This window comes from Polyodon spathula, chromosome 49 (genome assembly GCF_017654505.1).
Source record: "Polyodon spathula isolate WHYD16114869_AA chromosome 49, ASM1765450v1, whole genome shotgun sequence".
Classification (NCBI taxonomy): domain Eukaryota; kingdom Metazoa; phylum Chordata; class Actinopteri; order Acipenseriformes; family Polyodontidae; genus Polyodon; species Polyodon spathula.
The window spans coordinates 1,204,552-1,227,015 of NC_054582.1; the positions used below are offsets into that span (position 1 = coordinate 1,204,552).

General features: G+C 44.1%; 2 protein-coding genes across 12 annotated transcripts in view; one reads left to right on the forward strand and one right to left on the reverse strand.

Annotated features, from left to right (window-relative positions):
- Positions 1-2,295: 2,295 nt before the first annotated feature.
- The window catches only part of ralgps1 (Ral GEF with PH domain and SH3 binding motif 1), a 115,844-nt gene continuing 95,675 nt past the window's right edge, over positions 2,296-22,464 (forward strand). For 7 of the 11 annotated variants that reach the window (XR_005948238.1, XR_005948237.1, XM_041238475.1 and 4 more), the window contains exons 1-4: positions 2,296-2,642; positions 19,200-19,328; positions 21,444-21,551; positions 21,756-21,806. Coding sequence is in view for 9 of the 11 variants with exons in the window: in XM_041238475.1 (XP_041094409.1) it covers positions 19,272-19,328; positions 21,444-21,551; positions 21,756-21,806 (216 nt within the window). In the remaining 2 variants the exon portion in view is untranslated. Of the gene's footprint in view, positions 2,643-2,687; positions 2,774-19,199; positions 19,329-19,806; positions 19,885-21,443; positions 21,552-21,755; positions 21,807-22,464 lie in introns of those variants that run through there. The other 4 variants (XM_041238476.1, XM_041238481.1, XM_041238477.1 and 1 more) reach the window with 4 other exon arrangements.
- Positions 10,530-11,860, reverse strand: si:dkey-191c17.2 (uncharacterized protein LOC100005628 homolog). The gene has a single exon (XM_041238493.1). The coding sequence runs from the start codon at positions 11,511-11,513 to the stop codon at positions 10,695-10,697; it is 819 nt and encodes a 272-aa protein (XP_041094427.1). The 5' UTR covers positions 11,514-11,860; the 3' UTR covers positions 10,530-10,694.

Sequence of the window (22,464 nt, forward strand, 5' to 3'; positions counted from 1 at the left end):
TGGTGTTAGGGGTCCTCGACTCGCTCGGGTTTTCTCCCTAGCTGTGCGAAGTTGCAGGTCGTCACTGGGGAGTCCACAGAGAGCACTGTATTGGCTCTGGGTGGCCTTTATCCTCCAGTGGTCGGTTACTCGCCGGAATGTTGCGCTCCTTTGCATTGGAATTGGAGACGGCTTCAGTTCTCTGGAACCGAAACTGCGATAGTAGAATGTAGTTGGACGATCTAAATAGGGGGGCTATACTAGGGTAAAATAACCGGGCACACTACGTTAAAAATAAGTAAATACACAAATAACAAAACCGTCTATTGTAGCATAAATAACATTCCAGCTGCTGAATCTGTGCCAGAGATGTGAACCAAGGCCTGGATCACAGACACAGTCTCCAGTTATCATCACAATGCGTGCATTGTCAGAGCGATGTTTGCCCTCCAGAAACGCCGACCCCGAGAGAGAGAAAGAGAAAGAAGGAAACATCCCACAGCACGATTAGGAAACGACAAACAGTAAAGCAAAATATCTGTCTGCATCGCAACTGAAAACAGACGTGTTTACTGACTCAGACGCCTTGAAATGATAAGCATGTTCTGGTCTCATTTTCCATCAGGCTAAACAGCCATGTACTAGCGCTGTGCTGCATTGGTGCCATTACAGCTGGCGCAATTTGCCTCTGCGCATTAAATCACTAGAGATTATAAGATCTGTCGAAAAGCAGACAGCAAATTCCACACGCAGAAAACTAGGAGAAAGCGCAGCTGAAGAGGTCAGATCAGTTTCCAGCTGATACACAGCGGGGTCTGGCTCACCTTTGTACTTCGCTCTAGACAGAGATGTAACAATCACCCGAGTATGCAAACAGAATGGGGACTTCCTCCCTTCCTTCAGGAGAGGCCAGTGACCTTCATCCCACTGCGACCCCACACAGACACTCAACCAAATCCGTGCCATGGTTTAATACTATTCTAGATGAGGACCGACCCCAGTGCTGCATACTGCGCAGTACTTTCGTATGGCGCTTCAAGCTATGGTATTCTGTAAACGACAACTGTTTAATGTGTATATATAGTGTACATGCTATGTAATGTGCAATGTATTCTAGCCAAAAGAACAGCCGAAGCGTGCAACACGAAAACTATAAATAATACACATTGCAACGGCACTAAGTGGTTGATCCATTCAATCACAAAAATACGGCGCATGCGATATGTCTCCCTGAATCGCGCTATCGAACAAGGAAAAACCGCTAGCACAGTATTATTATTATTATTATTATTATTAATAATAATAATAATAATAATAATAATAATAACTTGTACTCATTTGTATTTAGCAATGCTTTTGTATCCAGGAAACACCATTAACCTTATCTTTCAAAATCACTAGTCAAAATATCAACTCAACACCTGCAGGGCAGATTAGCGTGACAGACAAATATACAATCTAGACAGAGATATGAACTGGTGTATGGCTAAAAGGAATGCCGATTCAGACATGAGGTTAATACCTCGCCCATGATGAGTCAGCTTTGGTTTTCTATAATTTCTAGAATCACATTAATCATTTCTGACCATATCTATTATTCAGCACCAGTTTAACTGAACCAAAGGAAATGGTCGTTTGTTGGAAGAGAGTCAGTATTTGGCTCACTTTCATTTTTTTTTTTTTTTTTTTTTTTTTTTTTTAATCAGACAGGAATCACGTGTTTCCAAAATGCTCATCTTTTGCAACGCTGTTTCTAATATTATATAACCCATCTGAGACATTCTGTTATTTCCGATTGCTGAACGGTATCATTTTTCACAAAGCAGTACCAAGTCAAAGCCCTCACAGCCTCACAACGAAGTCTGTTATCTCAAATGCTTCCCGGCATCAGTAACATAGTCCAACCTCAGATAAGACCTTACCACCGCACCATGCAACTGATCACATTTACAGCATAGCTCAAACTATGGACAATTACGCGCTGACTGCATCAAAACATGAATCCCGTTCAGAATTATTTTTTTAAGGCTGTTTCCAACGTAATCGCACATTCGGGCCCAACTGTTGGGCAGACCGCTTGTGCATTTCACGCATTCAATAACACGTCGTTTTAAAAAGCACCGACGCTGGCACAGGCGACCTCCTCGAGTTGCGTTTTAAAGAACTTGCGCCTGAGCAATTATTGAAATGTGTCCCTGGTCCCGCTTTTGCGCTGCCGCGATTGGCCGTGCGTTACCCTAGGGGCTGAGCCGGGCTGCGAATTCGTGCAATCTTGCATCAATCACGAAGCATGTTACCTGCCTGCCTGACACTTCCTGCTGTCACACCGCAGCTGCTCTCTGGACGGGTTGTTTCTTGTGTCTGTGTATGTTGAGAGACAGGGGTTGTGCTTCCGACATTGCCATGTCGCTTGTTTGCACTTGTAAACTACTCTTACAAGGAAACGACACGCTGGAGACGTGAGGGAATGCTCTGGCCGCTTCTGCGGACGCTCGACTGTGGGGTTTTTTTTTGGAATAAAGCTGTCGTGAAATCGCTGGGAAATAATTCGCATTTGTGTGCATGTGCGGGGAATTATATTTATCTGCGAATCGCCGTGTTGAAAAAGAAGATTGCGAGGGATTTGCGCGACCGGCGTGCTTTCAGTGAGTCGGTGACAAGAGGTGAGTCCTTTCTGTGTTTACTGAGAAAGACAGCTTTGACATTTTGAGGGAGTCATACAGTATTGATGTGCCAGTAGAAAATCAGGCTGCTAGCCACACGGAGGGGCGTCTAAGCTGTCTAGCTTGCACAGGTGATATTGCAGAGCGAGATAGGAGTTTAATGTTTAAACGTTTTTTGCTATGTAATAATAACACAGCGTGGTCCTCCCTCGCGTGTTTGTGGCACGGCGTGTTGCTGTTTATGTAATTGCAATGTGGAAATCATGGTGTGCTTTTCACGCGCTCTGTTGCATATTTTATTTGCATATGTGTTTTGAGATGAAGCAAATTATTATTGCGGTTTTGTTTGAGGCGTAATGTTGTGAATATTGGTGCTGGGGGGGGGGGGGGGGGTATCAAATTGTAATTGCGGGACCCACAGGCTAGGGTATCACACATCACACGATACAGTATATGTATGTATATATCAATGGAATGGACATGCTACAGTACGTGTGTGTTTGTGTATTAAAATGACTGTAAATGCATACATGTATTAACGTGTCGCTGTGTGCTGTGTAACACAGCAGTGTCGTGACCAGCACCACTCGGATGAACAGCGTTTGTAGAATTCCTTGCGTTGAAACATTGGCATGGTAGCCATGACACGTTTACGCACAGCAGTTTGGAAAGCAGTATATTTATAGAACAGCTTATGCGCATTATTTAGCCGGGATGTGATGTCCACATCACCTTGGAAAAAAACCAACCTTCCGATTACTGGAAATCTTGCCTATTGCCCCATTCTGTGCAAATAGAGATTGTCGTTTAAAGGGAATATGAAGGGTGTAACCGTTATCCATGTACATTAATAGTACAGAAATCAAAACGGCGTGTAATGCGTTTGACTGGACAGTTCATTCGGCAGAAGAACGACGTTCTTGCAGTATTTAACCAAATCTATCGGGTGTTGAGATCAGCTTGTATTATAGGCTACACGAGAACGAGCTGCATCGCTGCTTTATTGAGATCCTGTTCCAAGCTCCACACGGTCTGCATGAAGACCGATAGTCAGTGTTGATCACCTCGCACTTCCCATGTTAGGAGTGTGTATTTACCTTTCTATCGCTCATAAAAGTTCTCCATAGTAAAAAGCACAGCAAAGTGAAAAGAACCATGATATAGGTAAGCAGTGTTACTCACAGACTTGGCATTCCATAAAAACAGCTATGTATCTACACGCACACACACACATACATAATTCAATGCATTTATTATGCACACTGTAGTGTGTGAACACTGTGGGTTGATTATGCACACTGCAGTGTGAACACTGTGGGTTGATTATGCACACTGCAATGTGAACACTGTGGATTGATTATGCACACTGCAGTGAGAACACTGTGGGTTGATTATGCACACTGCAGTGTGAACACTGTGAGTTGATTATGCACACTGCAGTGTGAACACTGTGGGTTGATTATGCACACTGCAGTGTGAACACTGTGGGTTGATTATGCACACTGCAGTGTGAACACTGTGGGTTGATTATGCACACTGCAGTGTGAACACTGTGGGTTGATTATGCACACTGCAGTGTGAACACTGTGGGTTGATTATGCACACTGCGGTGTGAACACTGTGGGTTGATTATGCACACTGCAGTGTGAACACTGTGGGTTGATTATGCACACTGCAGTGTGAACACTGTGGGTTGATTATGCACACTGCAGTGTGAACACTGTGGGTTGATTATGCACACTGCAGTGTGAACACTGTGGGTTGATTATGCACACTGCGGTGTGAACACTGTGGGTTGATTATGCACACTGCGGTGTGAACACTGTGGGTTGATTATGCACACTGCGGTGTGAACACTGTGGGTTGATTTAGTAACAATGGCACAGTGTTTTTTTGACTGGTCCAGCACTGCTGTTAGTTTGGATTCTCTTTGCAGCGTTGCACATGCCTCTGCAAGCGCTCCAGCCCTGCTGTTAGTTTGGATTCTCTTTGCAGCGTTGCACATGCCTCTGCAAGCGCTCCAGCCCTGCTGTTAGTTTGGATTCTCTTTGCAGCGTTGCACATGCCTCTGCAAGCGCTCCAGCACTGCTGTTAGTTTGGATTCTCTTTGCAGCGTTGCACATGCCTCTGCAAGCGCTCCAGCACTGCTGTTAGTTTGGATTCTCTTTGCAGTGTTGCACATGCCTCTGCAAGCGCTCCAGCCCTGCTGTTAGTTTGGATTCTCTTTGCAGCGTTGCACATGCCTCTGCAAGCGCTCCAGCCCTGCTGTTAGTTTGGATTCTCTTTGCAGCGTTGCACATGCCTCTGCAAGCGCTCCAGCACTGCTGTTAGTTTGGATTCTCTTTGCAGCGTTGCACATGCCTCTGCAAGCGCTCCAGCACTGTTGGTCATCCCCCTGACTGTCGGTATTGGTAAGTTTCCAAGCTGTGGGGTTAAAGTCTAGTTTCCAGCGAGTCCTGTATTAAAGTCCTGTCACTATCTTAATGCATCCCAGAATTCCCATGCCGGGCAGACCGCCTGCCTACACTGTCAATACAGATTAAGATCTTTCGTGATCTTAATGTTTTTTTTTGTTCTCAGCTGTTATTGTGCTGAGTTCATATTACAAATGAATTTAGGAAAGTCCCATAGAGATTAGAATCTCTTATTTCAATGGAGACTGTAATACAAAAAACACAAACAAGTTTAATCAAATTTACACACACACACACACACACACACACACACAATTTAGGACCATTGACCAAAACAAAAACATGCCACAGATGTCAATTTTTTGGTTTAAACTCATTTTAAAGGTATCAAAACACTAAAGTTCCATTTTTTTCCTGAAGTTTATTCCAATTATACTAGTTTGCCTCATGGTCCAAAGACCTTGATAAATGTGACCTTTGAACAGCAGATCTAAGCAGATTGGAAGGTTCTTTCTAGATGAATAAAGCTGCCCGAGTCGTGGACACACAGTTTGTAAACACAGTGCAGGTGCATGCAGTAGAGCTCAGAAAGCTGGCATGCCCTCCTGGTCCCAGCACCTCTCCAGAATGCCTTAGCCTGTTTGGGGTGCAGTTGGCAGCCTCTGTATGGAAAGCAAAGTGAAGTAAACAAGCTTCCAATCTAATTTCTGCACCGTCTAGAAAGACTGCAGCCCACCGTGGCTGCAGGGTTCTGAATCCTTGGCAGGTTGAAACAGCCAGCAAGATGTCTTTCAATAGATTGAAGCAGGGTTCTTCTGCTACAGCGCTGGGAAGCTGTGCTGATTTAACGCTTTAAGTACAGGCGTGGGTTTAAGTGATGCGTTGGGTGCATTGCATTCTTTTCATTCCCTGTCTGTTGATAGTTCAAAAGCAACTCTTTTTTTGGCTTACTGCAAAGTATTGTGCGACATTCTCTGACATTCGCGTCAACCCGAATTAGCTTGAAAAGACCGAGGGTGAGAGTAAAGATGAAGCCTTGGGGTAAGCGCTCTGTGTTAAAAAAAAAAAAAAAGTTGAGCTCCTGCTACCCGCGGTCTGCTGTAAGCAAGGGGAAAGGATGCGTGGGCTGCTGCAAGCTCGGGAGGGCTCGACGTGAAGCGACACTTAATTCAAAAAATATGAAGCACTTGACAGAGTTTTTGTGACTTTGCTGTATAGGGGTCATCTCTGTAAAACATCGATGTGTGAAAACAGGAGCACGGTTCAGCTGAACAGCATGACGTTCTCAGAGGTTGCAAGCAGACTCTGTGCACTAGCTACTTCAGCAGCAGGAACAGTAGAGTTGCAGTATGCAAAGCTAACATATGTCTCTTAAAATAAGCCCCTGTAGATAGCACTGATTATGCACTTTAAAAAGTGGAAATATTCAAATGACATCATTGTTCTGCGGGCGTTTTTTCAAATGCATTACAGTAAAGTCAATATTTTCTTCCATACTAGTAAAGCAGTTGAAACATGTGGGCACATCGTGAGGCGTAGACTGGGCATGCGTTTGAGTGGACCTGCACGCCGGCAATAACAGCAATAGGTCCTTCTTCGTTTTTTTTCCTTCCTTAGGCTATTTTTCTTACATTGTGACAAGTCTGCAAACTGCAGTTACCTGGTTATCTAAAGAGTCACCACTTAACAGCATTGTTTTAATCCAGCCACCCCTGTTCAACCATTAACAGACACTGCGCACAGGCTCAATCTGATAAGCACATTGTGAAATAACCAGGGCAGGATTCATGATTCCAGCAGAACAGAAAACAAACAGCATGTCAAGGAAAGATATCTTTATTAAACCTGCAAACCACTGAGACTGTGAGTCGGATCTGTTTAAACCTTCGACTTCATTTACTTTCAGTTAAACGTAAATCAGCAGTACAGTGCAGACAGTAGAGTCTCTTTCTGTTTCACTGGCTGGCTTCACTAATGTAATGACAACCCCAAGCACTTTGTAAAGTGCGTTAAACACTTCTGTAGTTTCGTTTGATGTCCTGACTAATAACATTTTCAAAGAGTAACCTTGAAACTTTTCGTTTTTACTGCGTTCGCTTTTATTACAGCTGTCAAAAGATAGCTCTACAATGTTGTTTTCTTTGTTGATTTGCTGTTGCTGTGAGCAACCAAACCACCCCCATCTCCCAACACGGAAAGGAAATACCCCATACAGGTATGTGTGGTGTTTCTATTGGAAACTGAATTGAGACATACCGGGTAGGAGACGCTTTTGTACAGGGTGAGCGGGGAGTTAAAAAGCCCATGTTATAGCTGCTGAGTCACTGGGATCCTTGAAGAGCCAAAGTTCTGGGATCAGTTAACGACTAAGAACCTTTTTTATTTCATGAGTTATCAGCCAGGAACTGAACGAACATTGCTGGCTTCGAATGGTTTTATGTTTTAAGGTATTGATGCTGTATTGCTAAAGTGTACACGCTCCCTAATTCTGCACGTGTTTTTTAAAAGCAGTCATGACTTGCAGGCTGCAGTGAGACTAGAGGTGCTGTAAGTAACCCACCAAGCAGGGCAATAGTAATTATTAGCCTTCCCTGTCTTGAACGATAATTGAGCTTCAGGATCTCTGGGGTATGAATCTGCCAGCACAGATACTGTAATTAAGATAAAGCACGTGGAAGTAGTGTCCTAATTCACTTGCTGCAGCTGAACGCTAGGAAGACGGGTGTTATCTGTACCTCTACCTGTACCTCTACCTGTACCTCTACCTGTACTTGTCTGCGGTGCAAGGTATTTTTGTCCTGGAATTTTAGATCTTGCATGGAGTATTGCTGAACTATCACGTGAGACCGATCAGTCCTATTGATATGCTCTGATTGAAATCTCTGTGCAGGATGCTTTGTCACTGTGGCAGAAGCAGCCGCCCTGTACCGTAGGTGTCTCGTGAACGCTTGTTAAACCGCGAGGTGTCCAGCGCGTTGTGTTTATCCTGCTGTGCGTCTCGAAGCAGGCCGATAGTTAGTTTCAGCGGCGCGGCACATTAGTTCAACACAAAGGCAGATGAGTGCGCTATGAGCAGACAGCTGGGAGTCTTCATCATCCTCTCCCCACACACTGAGTCAAATGTGTCGTGTCTGTACCGTGGGATTGCATTTAGTTCTGTCTGGGGTTGAATATGAAGTCAGGACCCGAAAATGTGCAAAACTTGGCCTCCTTCCCATCCTTTTTTGTTTTGCTTTCATAACTTGATGAGCTGGTTGATCTATTACAGTATATATCTTCTGCTGCAGTAATGAATGAGTGTCCTGTTACATACATTGTAACAATCCTTGTATGGAGAAAATGTGCTATACAATTGCTTCTGGCTTTAAATCGTTTTTATTTGTCCTGTGAAGATTATTCTTACACAGGGGACTTGTGTTTTCAGCTACCCCTCCCTCCCAAAGGCTTACAGTACAGTGTAAAACTAGTTTATTCATAGACACTTCTTTTTCTTTTTCATGCATCAGCAAATCCAAACTGGTATGTTTCAGATAGTCTGAGCTGTGACACATGCAGAGATCAGTACTGGACCAGAAAGCAGCTGCAGCTCTTTGCACAGAGCAAACTGAAGTACAAAACACAGGCAAAAACCATCTTTGATGGTGAAAAGGGGAACTGTGAGGAATTAGACCTGTGACCACAGAACTTCGGTGCGTGTGTGTGCTTCCTTCAGGAACAAACTGTCTCTCTCTCTCTCTGTCTCTCTCTCTCTCTCTCTCTCTCTCTCTCTCTCTCTCTCTCTCTCTCTCTCTCTCTCTCTCTCTCTCTCTCTCTCTCTCTCTCTCTCTCTCTCTCTCTCTCTCTCTCTCTCTCTCTCTCTCTCTCTCTCTCTCTCTCTCTCTCTCTCTCTCTCTCTCTCTCTCTCTCTCTCTCTCTCTCTCTCTCTCTCTCTCTCTCTGTCTCTCTCTCTCTCTGTCTGTCTCTCTCTCTCTCTCTCTCTCTCTCTCTCTCTCTCTCTCTCTCTCTCTCTCTCTCTCTCTCTCTCTCTCTCTCCTCTCTGTCTCTATCTCTCTCTCTGTGTCTCTCTCTCTCATTAACAGAGAGTGTTCCTTCGCTTTATTGGATCCTGCAGTGGAAGGTGATGAATCTGCTGTTTAGATATTCTGTGGAGGTTTATGCAGCACACAATTAAAGATGCAGAGTGCTGTGTGGTTCACTTTGAAATCTCCAGAACCTGAGGGACAAGCAGGTCCCTTCCAGCTCTGTCAAGACAGAGCAGCATAGCAAGCCTGCAGGAAGCTAGGTGCATGAGGGCTGTCTAGTTACTGAGAACTACAGCACTGCACAGCAAACTCGTATACAATGGGACTGCATTGCAATACGGTTTGCTACTGTATATCAATTTGCTGTTAGCCAGCCGCCATGCCTTCAGCTTCCTGCAGGAACATAGAATATTCCCATGCAGAATGCCCTGCTAGATTATTCAGTTGCCTTCAGATTGAATTGTGAAATAGCATTGAAAAATGATTTGCATTAAGCCAGCCCATCTGTACATTAAATGACGGTTATACCAGATGCCTTCTATAGAAATTACTTCAGCAGACATTAAATCAATGGAGCGTGAAGATGCAAAATGAAAGCAAGACGTTTTATAGCAGTTCATCTAGGGGAGCACTTTGCTCAGAGAGCTTCCAGTAAGTGGCCCCCGAGGAATTCCAGACGCATGTTATGCGCTTAACTACTTATCAAGCATAATATAAAGTAGATGCACAGCCTGCAATCTGTTGCATTGGAAGAAGCTGGCCCTCGACTTGTATACTGCTGTGGGGGTTCCAGTACTATTTCAGGACAGCTTCAGACTTGCATCAGTTTGCAAAGCACAGCTGAAGGCAAGAACTCAGCCAGTGGCTAGACCCCATTGTGTGTGTCTGTAGTGGATTCAGATCTTTTGAATCCACTACATTTTTTGTAGGGCAAAAGTGTAACTTGGCATGCAGCAGATATGTTTTCTTTTAACCAGAAACGAGTTCTGAAGCCTGCGAGAACCAGCCTGTGTCCCGTGTTTTATTAATAGGCTGCAGCTGATTTCTTTCCGAGCTCTGCTTGTTCCGGTGGGTGCAGTAGACATTGCCAGCAAGGCGTTTAGCAGTAACTCAGTTGTACAGTGGAGATACACCACCTGCCTGAGCCTGTTTGGAGAGACTGTGTCTTCTTAAAAAATATCACCATCGCAGTTTGAATGTGTAATTATTGCTGAGCTCCCTGTTTGAAACACAGTGTTTATTTCAGATTTTAAATTTTAAAGACAAAAAGCATATTAAGCATGATTAAAAAAAAGAACAGCCTTCACAGAAATACATCTTTACATTTTACGGATGAGCAAAATTTGTATCAATATTCTGACTGGAATCCTGACCCCCCCCCCCCCCCCCCCCCCCCCCCCCCCCCCCCCCCCCCCCCCCCCCCCCCCCCACCTCTTTTTAAGGTGTTAGTTTTTACCTTTTATTCCAAAGGGAGTTTTACAGTCTAGTGGCCAGATAGTGTTTTTCACTAGAATTTAAAAGAGAATTTTTTTTTTTTTGAGAGTTAAGGGAATTGTCGTTGTTCAGCATCTTACAAGATGCAGGACCGTTCTTTTTGGTAATGTGGAAATGCATCACTAGGCTGCAGAAGCTGGTTCAAGCTCCAGTTCCTTCGCAATCCTCTCCATCTTTTCCAGCTCGCTGACGATGTTCAGCACGTCGGCCTCCATCGTCAGTACAGCTGCTTGTTTGGGAGGGAAGGACTCGTCTCTCTCTATAATCACAGCGCAGGTGTCCCCCAGCTTGTAACTTATCTTCTTGGTAACGTTCCAGCTGCCATAGTGGTGGATGCCTGCCAGCTTCAGAAAGGCTTCCATTGTCATGTTTCTTCGTTCCTCCGCCGTCAAAGCAATCTGCAGGCACTGGGCCAAGTGCACAATGATCTCTGTGTGTGCAGTCAGCTCACAGTATCTGAGGTCTGCGTCCAGACAAGGAGCAGAAGAAGTCACTGAATTGCAGGTCAGACGATCAGAAGAAGAAACCTTCGTCTGTTGCTCTCCCTCTTGGGTTTTCGACGAGATGTCTCCTTTAATCTCCAGGTCAGCCTTTCCGTCTGACCTGTTGGTTTTTAGATTGCCTGCACTTTCCGGCGGGCTTGCTTGCGATTCCCGCTGTGCTTGTCCCTGGGCTCGGTTGAAGTGTGCCCTCTGGCCCAGGATCAGGTGCCAGCGCCTGTTTCGTTGGCTGAGCCACACCTGCTTGGCCGCCAGTGTGAATGACTCATTGTCGTAGTATTGGTCTTTGATGGTGACCTCGTCCACACAGAGGGCCCCAAGCTGCTTGAGCCTTGCCTGGCTGTGCTCCCCCAGCCAATACCGCAGCTCCACATTGACTCTGAATGGAGGACTTTCTTCTGCTTCCTCCTGTGGTTCCATCTGCACCCTCTGCAGCAGCATTTCCTAAGAAAAAAAAATTAAAAAAAGCAAACCAGTAAACAAATGAGGCTTCAGCACTAAGACGGCACACACTGTTAAAAAAAGAATTAGCAAGCGTTTGACAGAGTGTTAGATAAATAACCCAAGCTATGTACATGTTTTTTTGCATTTGTATAACTTTCCAAAGCTACACTTTTTAAGGTAGTTTGTATCCAAGTCAGCAAGGAGCTATCGCTTCAGGCTACAGCATTCAAGGTTACAGGACGGGCCGGTAATGTTAAGAAACAAAGAAGCCACATCTTCTTTTCTGCAAACCCAGGTTTATATTATCAACGGATTTCACAGACCCTGATTTGCTATAGCCCTGCCATTAATCCAGGAACATGTTACCGTGTCATCACTGATGTGGTTACTTTAGTGACTACACAGAAGTTAAAATGATGTGCATTAACAACTGAAGCATGCTGAATTTAAAGTGTAATGTAATCTATACTTTAATTAAAACTGTATTTTTGTGTGTTTGCTATGCAAGACCAAGGAACACATCTTCTTACAGCTTATACCACTTTTTATTGGCAGCACAGTGCAACTTTTGACTTCTTTTTAAGCTGTTTCAATTCAGTAAAGAAGGTGGCGTTGGTGCAGTTGCTTCAGCGAGACACAGTAAACCGAAGGGAACGCCTTCTTTAGCGTGCCGTGGTTTCAGTTCCTTGTGCTGGCTGTGCTGGTGTGCAGTGTACGCTGGGAGGGTCCTTTTCTTGCAAGTTCAGTGTGCCGAGAGAGGCAAAGCGCCTCCAGATCTAATTCAGCTAATCTCCTGACAGATCTTTGACTCTTTTCGCTGTTGGGTTACAGTGTTACGCTGGTGTGTTTTCTTGTGAGTCTGAAGCCTTTGTTTTGTGCAGCACTGTGCTGTATGTGTGTGGACTCCAGTGTTAAGATTAGATGACAGTGTTTACGGCACGACACATGATTTTCATCTGAAGACACTGTGTTTATGTGTGTGATTTTAGACCCTGCCTGTTCCTAAACCTTCCATTACAAGAACAGAATGATTTGATCATTTTAATCCTCTTTGGTTTTTTTCAGATCCTTTGTAAAATTACTATGCACCAGTGCTGGTTGCTGGATCGTTTTGGTTTTCATTCAGAATGTTTCGGTGCAGAATATTGAGTTTTACCTCACAGTACTTTCTAATTTACCAAGTGCACCAAACACAGATTCTTTTTTTGTGCAGCTAGTAGCTACAGTGGAAACAAACATGCGAAGCAATGGGTAAAACATTTCAGTTCACACCTGCTATCAGAGAGCGCAGGACCTCAAGCAATCACACTTGCAGCTGTGCATTTTCAGACGCTACATCCTTTTCTGTCTTATTGCATTTCTGATTGGCTGTGCAACCTCAGTGTATTCTGCACTAAACAGTCTGTCTGTTTCTATTGAAAGCCGCAGAGCTGGTTGCTGAAATCAATGCTAGCAGAAGGTTAATACAATTGGGCATTTGTTTTATTCCCTGCATGTTATTTTAGATTCTACTTGCCTTGTTTGAAAAGGTTATCCTTTTGTTTTAGCCCTGCAGCTCTTCCTAAATTATCAGCTCCTTCGTTGAAAAGGGAAAACGCAGTTTCTGTCTTCAGAACAGGCACAGAAACTTATTCAGATATCAGAGATATCTTAGCAGCTCTGCAGTAGCTAAGAGTAGTGTTGTGTTTGTGGATACCTGAGTGGTTGGCATGGCTAAGCTTTGCAAACTTTGTGTGCTCTTTCTGCATTGTGCTGGATTAGCCAATGAGATACTGCTATTGTTTGGCTTGATCCCCAACCTCACACCAGTACTTTCAGCATGTATGGGGGTTAGACAGAATATCACAAGCACCTGCCATGTGCAGCACATACTTGCATGCCCCTCAGACACCTACAGAATATCACGAGCACCGACTGTGATGATTTGTACTGTGTCTAAATGGGAGAAGCAGAAATACGAGTGTGTTTACTTTGCATTGGGGTTGATTTTGTATTGAAGACAGGAAACTGAAATGCATAGAAATCAGAGATTGAGGGAGTTTAGTGCCCTGTAATTAAACTGGTCGTTGAAAAACTACTGTCATTCGCTCCTCGAACCCTGATATTATAGAAAGCCAACAAAAAAGAGAGAGGAAACATTACTAAGCAAGTCACAATTAATGGGAGTTAAGACAGAAGATGATAATAATAATAATAATAATAATAATAATAATAATAATAATACATCAGATAATATCAGCACTTTTAGAGGATAGTTGAGAATTATCTATAGCTATTCAAAAGTTCTAGATTTGAAAGAAATCACATTTAATGACAAGCGTTTGGAGTTCAAGACCTTGAGAAAGGCATCCCGTCGAAACGTTTGTCAAGGAACGTAATAATTTCCTTTTAGTATCTGTAGATAACTGAGGGAAAAAAAATATAATCGTCTCCCATCCCTACATGCTGAAATGGGTTTTGTTAAGTGGACCGGGCTGGACCTGATCAGAAGTGTGGCCCAGTCTGCAACAGCACTGCAGGGATTTCTTCCAGTAGGCTGAGCGGTGTGGAGCGTCTCCAGAGACCAATTACTACCAAGAGGCTTCTGCTTGCAAAACACATTCCAGCAGTGCAGTCATTCATTCATTAATGTGGCCATAAGACCTTGTAATGTTATGTAGTATGTGATTCATGTAATCTATATAATGTAGCTAATTATTTAAACGGTGAGTTATCTTCATTTGTAGATATAGTGCTGTGTACCACTGAACTAATTAAATCATGGGGGGGGGGGGAGGTATTTGCATGTATTAAAATCAGAAGACTAGAGGGCTGATTTGATCAACCTGTACCTAAATTAGCTGCATATTTGTTAGAGCTTTTTTTAGAGCTCTGTGGAATTCCTCTGGATTGCAAGTACCCCCGGTCTGTGCTTCTGTAGGGGTTACTTTTAATCCAGGAGGGTTCCTTAGTGCTGTAAAATGCTCTAAAAAGATCCATCAAATCAAAGGGGGAAAAAAGGGAAAAGAGCAGTTTCGGACTGGCCTGGTGCTGTACCATCGCTGGTGGCAGATTGAATCTTGCTGACCTGTGCATGTCGATCTTTAGATCTCCAGATGCAGTGGAGATTTAACTGCTCTGAGATCCAGAGAGTTGGCAAGCCAGTGTGTTTAAGTTTCCTCGCTGCGTTTCCTAGTAACTGTACAGGCAGTGCAGTGGAGATCTCCGGCTCTAGAGTCAGGGTTTCAGGGCGTGTGGCTGAGACAGCCTTCTCTAGGCTCCCGTCCGCTTGATAAAGGGGTCCTGTCTCCCTCGGAGCGAGTGAAGGTCACAGCAGCGGTGCATGAAATGGATATTTTCTCACATACCGCCGAGCTCTGAGCAGGAGGCAAAATACTGTGAAGTCTTCTATCAGCTCCTTTAAAAAGCCGTTTGATGTCTTACTTGAAAGCTGGCTGTGAAAGTTAGAGTGAGTTTTGTGGGAGTGATTGAAACGTCGGGGTGTGGTGGGGGGGGGGGTCAAGTGCTATCAGGAAGTAATTTAACCCCGTAATGTGTTGCCTTGAAGATTCTCTTGCAGTGCTGCGCCGTTAGCCGCTCACAGCATTACCAGCAATGGCAACACAATGGATTTGGAAATTGCAGCGATCCAGATAGTCCTTTTGGCTCTGAGGATAGTATCATGGCAACCAACGCAAGCGTTTATTAGCTCATGGCTGTGCGATGCCACTGCCTCCACTGTGGCATCAGTGGCATCAACAGCGGGCTCGTGCCATTGCAGTTGCCCCGTCTTTTGAAGTATTGCATTGTAATGCCACCGTCGGTCTGCATTGCCCTTAAATATTTAGGGACCGTTGTCTGTGATTTGTATTAAATGGGCTGACTTTTTATTTAAGAGAGACATTCACCTTGGGGTCTATTTTAATGATCTTAACAGTGGCGGATCATAATACCACCGACCTAACATTTGTAGATTTTTCGCCAGTCTCTGTTCACTGTGCGTTATTGTGTGTAGATGATATTAACGGGTCCATACTGTGACTCGCCCGTCTGGGGAGAACAACAGTGGTGTTAAGGACTTGGGTTCAAAAATCTGCCGTTGCTATGATCATTAAACTGTTATCTTTTAAAATAACGACACGCAGCAAAATGACTCGACTTCCTCACTGCGTGGAAACCATGAAGACCAAAGAGTAATCTAGAAGGTTAATTGCAATAACATTTACCTTTATAAAGAAACCCCTTGATCAAAGTAGCCATGCAGAGCACGGTTTACATAGCCACGCTAACACTGCTGAGCGCTGTTCAGATTAACAGTTGTTTTTTTTCTTCTCCTTGTGGGTGACTCCAGTGTCCTGGTTGCTAGTAAAGCACCTTTGAAACAGTATTTCATTTATTCTCTGCCACAGAACCGCTGGGAGAGTTCGTATCTCCACTGCGCTATGGAGACAAACTGCATTTATAATGTAATATCTATTTTTAATGCAAACCCTCTGCTGTTTCTGTTAATGTGATCATGTGATCATAAACCAGGGCAAGGGGCAGTCCATCTGGGTGGATTAGCCTTTATTTATATCCTCCAAAATGGAGTTTTATTTCCCCGAGCTCAGGTGTCAAATTTGAAATCAATTTGAGCTGCACCAAGACTTCAAAGAGATCTATCCTGAGTCGATAATTGGCTGACAAAAAAATCTTTGTGTTCACTGCGCTGAACTAGAGATGAAAAATAAATAATGTGAATGTTTTATCATGTGAAGTTTAAGAAGAAAAAGCGTGTGCGTGTGTGTGAATTACTTTAATGATCAAAATGGAACACAAAGGAATCACTCCGGTTCTGAGGCATTGTGTTCTGTACACGGTTTAGTCTCCTGATAACGTGGGCTGATGCGAGGTATCCATATCGGCATGGATTCTTTCTTTTTTTCAGCTTCTCCGAATAGTTGGCCCTGGGCTATCTGGAAACCTATTGGGGGAATACCAACCAGCTTCCTGGTGCCAACGAGTGTGCCACTCTGTGCAACTGTGTGTGTGTGTGTAACATTGCTTGGTTGTGTCTGGGATTGTGTGTGTGTGTCACTCTCTGTGTATGTGTGGGTAATATTGTGTGGGTTTGTGTGCGTCTCGCTCTGTGTGTGACACTGTGGGAGTGAGTGATTATGACTTTGTGTGTGCAGTCTCCTTTTATCTCCTTTTCTTTCTTTATTCTTTCATTTTTTATCCTTTTTCCCCTCCGTCACCCAGCCCGTCACCCCTGCTGTGTGCAATCAAGGCTGCCGTTTCGTTAGCGGTCCCCCCCACCCCCCGACAGCAGAGCTGATTCGTTCCTCTCGCCGCGGTGCCCTTTTCTTCGAAGAAGCTTTTCACTGGGTTGACAGAATGCTCAGCCACCACTCCGCACATTTCAATTGCTTTCCTTGTTTAATTAAAAAGCCAGCCTTTGTCGCACACAGGCCTGCTGTTAGCACACCGTGCATTCGAATAATGAATGAACTCAGGGTTCATTGTGTACCCCAATTACACAAAGTAAAGCGGGTCGCTGGTTAACCCTGAACGGACCTCCATTCCCTGAGTGAGCATGCTCTTCTCATAGCAGCTAATGGGCACAGGCTGGAATGACGTCGTCACACGCTCTCAGAGACACCCAGGGAGGCTTGCAGGGGTCTGGTTCAGCTTGCGTTCTTCTTGATCCGCTGATTTCTCGGCAGTGTTTCTCCGTTGCTCCCGGTGGATAACCACAAGCTGGGGAGGAAGGAGGAACGTGCATCCTTGTTGTTTTACACACAAATGTTGAGACGAGATTGGGTTACTGCATAGGGCGGACTGTGTAGGTTGACAGGCCTCTCTGGTGTAAGGTGAGGCACTGGGTGCAGAATGCTACCATCTTCTGGCCAAGTGTGGCATTACACATTGAGAAATGGAGCAAATTATATTTTATATTTAGTTAAACTCTAGATTAACCCTTATGCAGGAATTAAAGTTGTAATTATTATTGTTATTATTATTATTATTATTATTATTAGTAGTAGTACTAGTAGTAGCATTAGCAGGAATTCTATTCAATTTATTTCAGTTTACAGCCACATTATTCTGCATTTATTGATATGGTGTAAATACTATACTAAGATATGGTACAGTAATAATGCACATTTTTCTCCAGTGCTATGGAGGGCGTAGCCTGTGAATGGTAAACTCTGTGCCTTTGTTAATTTCATCCTCCTCCACAGTGTAGTATTTAAAATACAAGGCCCCCCCCCTCCTCGCTGCCTTCATTCCAGAGCCGGACGCACTCTCATTGAATTATAGAGGAGGCCATTCACCTGCAGTGGAAGAGCCAGGCAGCACGGCTGTCAGACAGTAGCCATGAGATGGCAGGACGGCTGCTCCATTGATATCACACAGCAGATTATCAGATTTGATTGATATCAGATTGATGTCACACAGCAGATTATCAGATTTGATTGATATCAGATTGATATCACACAGCAGATTATCAGGTTTGATTGATATCAGATTGATGTCACACAGCAGATTATCAGATTTGATTGATATCAGATTGATATCACACAGCAGATTATCAGATTTGATTGATATCAGATTGATGTCACACAGCAGATTATCAGATGGAATTTCTCTTGGCTGGTGGATCTGATTTACCCAATGCACAGGGCAAGGAGGGGAAGAGCACCCCTTTCACTGCCTGCGACACAGAATACAGACTTCACTAAAGCAATTCAATGCAACAGATCTGAACGAGACCTGCAAACGCTGCACTGCCCAAAATATTATGCAGAGCTGGTAGTTGGGCTCATAAATACCGGGACCTGCTTCCTAACACCTTTCCATTCATTGTTTTCAATGTGTTTCAGGCGCTTCGTTCGGTCTTGTTTAGCCAGATTACTCCAGAGGGCAGTCTAGCATAGCTGTGAAGGGGTGCCTGTTTGTTTTGACTGCGATGAGTTGCTTGGTCAGTGTCGGTGTTATTGGAAAGCATGACACCATGTTAGCTAGGTTTACATTTAAAACTGGACTTTATCAAGCATGAAAAGGAATCCGTGCATTCATTACCAGCGCTGTGCCGGCGATGTTTCTGTGGAACTGATGTAAGTAAACCAATTAAGTTTGTCTCCAGATTTCGGAACTATTTTTAGCTTTGAAAGTGCACGGTCTGTGCCACTGAATACATTTCCAACTCGAGCACTGGCACAAGGGAGTAAACACGTTCACTAAAACATTTCCAGCGAGCTGTCCAGCAGCATCGAGCACACAGCGAAACACAGCAATGAAATGGCACGCGCCTAACGAAGCAGGAAACCGTCCGGTCACTCTCGGCTACGCCAGGGATCGAGCGCTTGCTGTTCAAGCAGCTTCTTCTCACAATACACTGGAGAGCAAGGAGGGCACTGACTGTTTGAATGACCAGATCCAGCCTGGCAGTAAAATTCAAACCCTGTTCTGCGCCCCTTTTTAGTAAATAAGAAAGTTGGCATCATTTTTATTCGTGGACCACGTGTCCCTTGTTCCGTAAAGGATTACAAAGTCACAATTACTATATTGGTTTTATAAGAAGGAAATAAATATATTCTTTTGTGATTTTTCCATTGCTTTATATGGGGAAAGAAATGGCATTCTCATATGAAGCTGTCATGCATTTGGTCCCTTCCCCATTAACTGCTTTCTTTTTCTCTTGCTCCCTGTGTGTTGCAGAGATGGATCGGGAATCCCGTTGGTGCACAGGCTGAGGGTAAACTGCCCCCTGCTCACAGCCTAGCGGATAGCATGTACAAGAGGAATGGTCTGAAGTCCAGTGTGACGGTCACCTCCGCCACTCCAGAGGTAGGACTTCAACATCACTGATACTGCATGACCACTGACCCTGGCTCCGTTGGTACAGGAGAACCTTCTCGTGAGCACAATGGGTGAGCAAAGGCGTCCGTACACCCAGAGTGCCAAACGAGAAGACCATACGAGACAGGGTCAGCTGTACGGATTCTTATAAGTCATGTTTTAATTAATAGAACACAATGCATCATAAATGCTGTTTAACTGTGTCTTTAGAATTGTTGACAGTTTGATTGAAATATGGTTTCTTGGTGTTTGTGTACTGCACCCTCACGATGGTAAGGTCTCTGTGCACACTGAACTGATAGTCCTGCAAGGGAAACATTTCAGTTTAGAGACAGGGATTTGCCCTTTTGTTTCCTGTGCTGGTGTTTTTGCAGGAAGCACCTGTAGGTCTGATGCTTTCAAAGAAGGGTCTTGTATAGTTAATAAATAACCTCCTGAAATACTGGTTTCGACTTTGTTTATCTAGAACTAAAAAACACAACCCTGAAGTCCCGCCAGTCGGCTCTTCACTCCTCCACACCCACCACGGCAGTGTTGCTCTACAGTAAGCATTGCAACGCTGGCTCTGGTTTTAAAAATCTGCTTTCAAAGCTTGATCGGCACCTCTTTTATAGGGGGGCGCTCTGGTTGCTTGTGCTAATGCATAAAGGGTAAAACCTCGGTTAGCGCTCCATTAAACAGGGCTACGATAATGGAAGGTAGGAAGATGTATTTTCAACACCGCTAGCTCTACTTGAAGGGGGGCGGTTGTAACGCAAGCCCTCGATTTGGCACTGCCGTAGATCTGTAGGTCTAGGTGCCAGCTCCCCTGCTGGTTCTCTCCACGCTGTCCTGCTTGTAGAGAAACACATAAACCAGACAGGGCAAACAGAGGAGCTTTTATATAAATCCCATTCGACGAGGGGGTCATAAAAGACGGGAATGCATCAGCTTTTTCCAGCATGAAACTGCTCTCTGGGGAGCGTGTTTCATAACCTGTCATACATCCTCCAGCACAGAGCGGAGATGTTGTATGCGGGTTGTTTTGTCAGGTGACTGGAAGAGTTTGAAATCTTAAAGCTTTGTCCTTTGATAAATTCTATACTGCCTATCGAAAAATGCTTATCTTAAAATAGGTGTTGCTATGGAAGTAATTTTCCTGGCCAGTGCTGTAATGTTTGTTATTATTAGCCCCTAGGTGGTCCACAGGCTCAGCTGTTAACATGCAAACGAGGAAGCTGTGCTCTGACATCTGGTTTTCCTGTGCATTTTGTGGAAGCGATTTTGCACAGGCCCTAACAATAGTACACCTGGTGATGCAGGTGTGAAGGGAGTGAGCAGTAACAGCATTCAGCCAGCAGAGGGCATGGTTTCCCCAAGTACTGCTGGTACAGAACCTGCAGTCCTGGCTGTAAACGGCTAGTGACTGAGGCTATGGACATAGGTCAGCAATTCAAAACAAACATTTGAAAATGTATAGTAGCGTGTGTTTAAATAAATAAATACAGAAATTACTGCAGAAATAAATTAAGTTTGAAAGCCAGATAGGAGGAATGCCTAAACAAACAATGGAGGTGCTTGCATGTTTTAATGCCATGGCAACTGTACTCATTTCTATTGATGTGTTTGTGATGTCAAAGTTAATGATGTAACAATCTACCATTCATTTCAATTTAAACCTTGTGGCATCATGGTATTGGGTCTATTTATCCATTCATTTTCATTTATACCTCTAGCCTATCAGTCTGTCTGTCTGTCTGTCTGTCTGTCTGTCTGTGTCTCTGTCTCTATTTATCTGTCTCTCTATCTGTCTCTGTCAATCTGTGTTTATCGATCTGTCTTTATCTATCTGTCTATATTGATCTGTCTTTATTTATCTATCTATCTATCTGTCTATCGATCTGTCTCTGTCTATCTATCTATCTATCTATCTATCTATCTATCTATCTATCTGTCTATATCTATCTATGTGTCTCTATCTTGTATGTATTTATTTTTTTGCATGCGATCTACACTACAAGAAATGAGCCTCTTTTGTAAGGCTGTTTTTATTGATTGTGTAGTTGTGCGAAGGCTCTTGTGCTGCGGGTGCTTATGGATGTGCTGTCCCCTCCCCTGTCCCAGGGCAGCAGCAGCAGCTCGGACTCTGTGGATGGCCGCAGTGTGGGCTGTGAGAGGAGCTACGACGCGGTTGTGTTTGACGTGCTGAAGGTCACTCCGGAGGAGTTAGCAGTAAGTTTTGCACACGAGCTCTGCAGCAGCAACAAGATACAAAGCAGCGCAAAATAAAATTGAATCTGAGTCCACAGTATACACGAAGGTAACAGCTGCTGTGCAGAGAGAGAGTTGTGATGGGTCGTGCTGAAGTCCTGAGTGGCGTGCTGCGTTTCGTGGGAGCACCAATGCATTTAACATTTGAACGTCCTTATTTTTCAGAGCCAGATCACGCTAATGGACGCCCCGGTATTTAAAGCGATACAGCCCGAGGTAAGCAGCCGTTGTATTTAGTTTGATTGATTTGTAGTTGCTTCTTCTAGATCGCTCTTCTGGAAGTGTGAGCCGAGGGTTTGAAATCGCTTTTTGCACTTTGAATTGGGAGTGGATCAAACTGCTGTGCAGTGGGAGTCTCATTGCCACCCCTGCAGTAATATTAAACAAGCTAATAGCAGGTAAATGATTAGCACTCCTTTAACAGAGGGATCTCTGTGTCTGCTGGTTTTCATTCTAACTCAGTTCTCAGTTACTTCATCAAACCCTTAATTGAACTAGTAAGCTGCTTAATTAGACCTTTTTTTAATTGTTCTCAGTTCTTTTTCGAGTTACTGTATAGTTAACTTGAAATCTCCAACTGTTTAAAAGCTGAAAACAATTAAAAATGTCTAATTAAGCTAATGAATAGTTCAATTAAGTAACAGAGAGCTCGGCTGGAATTAAAACCAGCAGACACGGGGGTCCCCCAGGACCAGGCGTGGAAAACCCTGCTTTAACACATTAGCCAACTGTGCAATCCCACTGCACTTCACACAGGACAGCTGATCAGGATCACACACCATGACATGAATAACGTGCATCTGGTTTACACTTGTGCTGCTGTTCTGTGTGGATGAGAATCTTGCATTGCAGTGATGCATTGTTCAAAGTGAAG

Bases quoted from the DNA above. Each gene is read 5' to 3' on its own strand.
- si:dkey-191c17.2 (XM_041238493.1), bottom strand. From the start codon at position 11,513: ATGCTGCTGCAGAGGGTGCAGATGGAACCACAGGAGGAAGCAGAAGAA.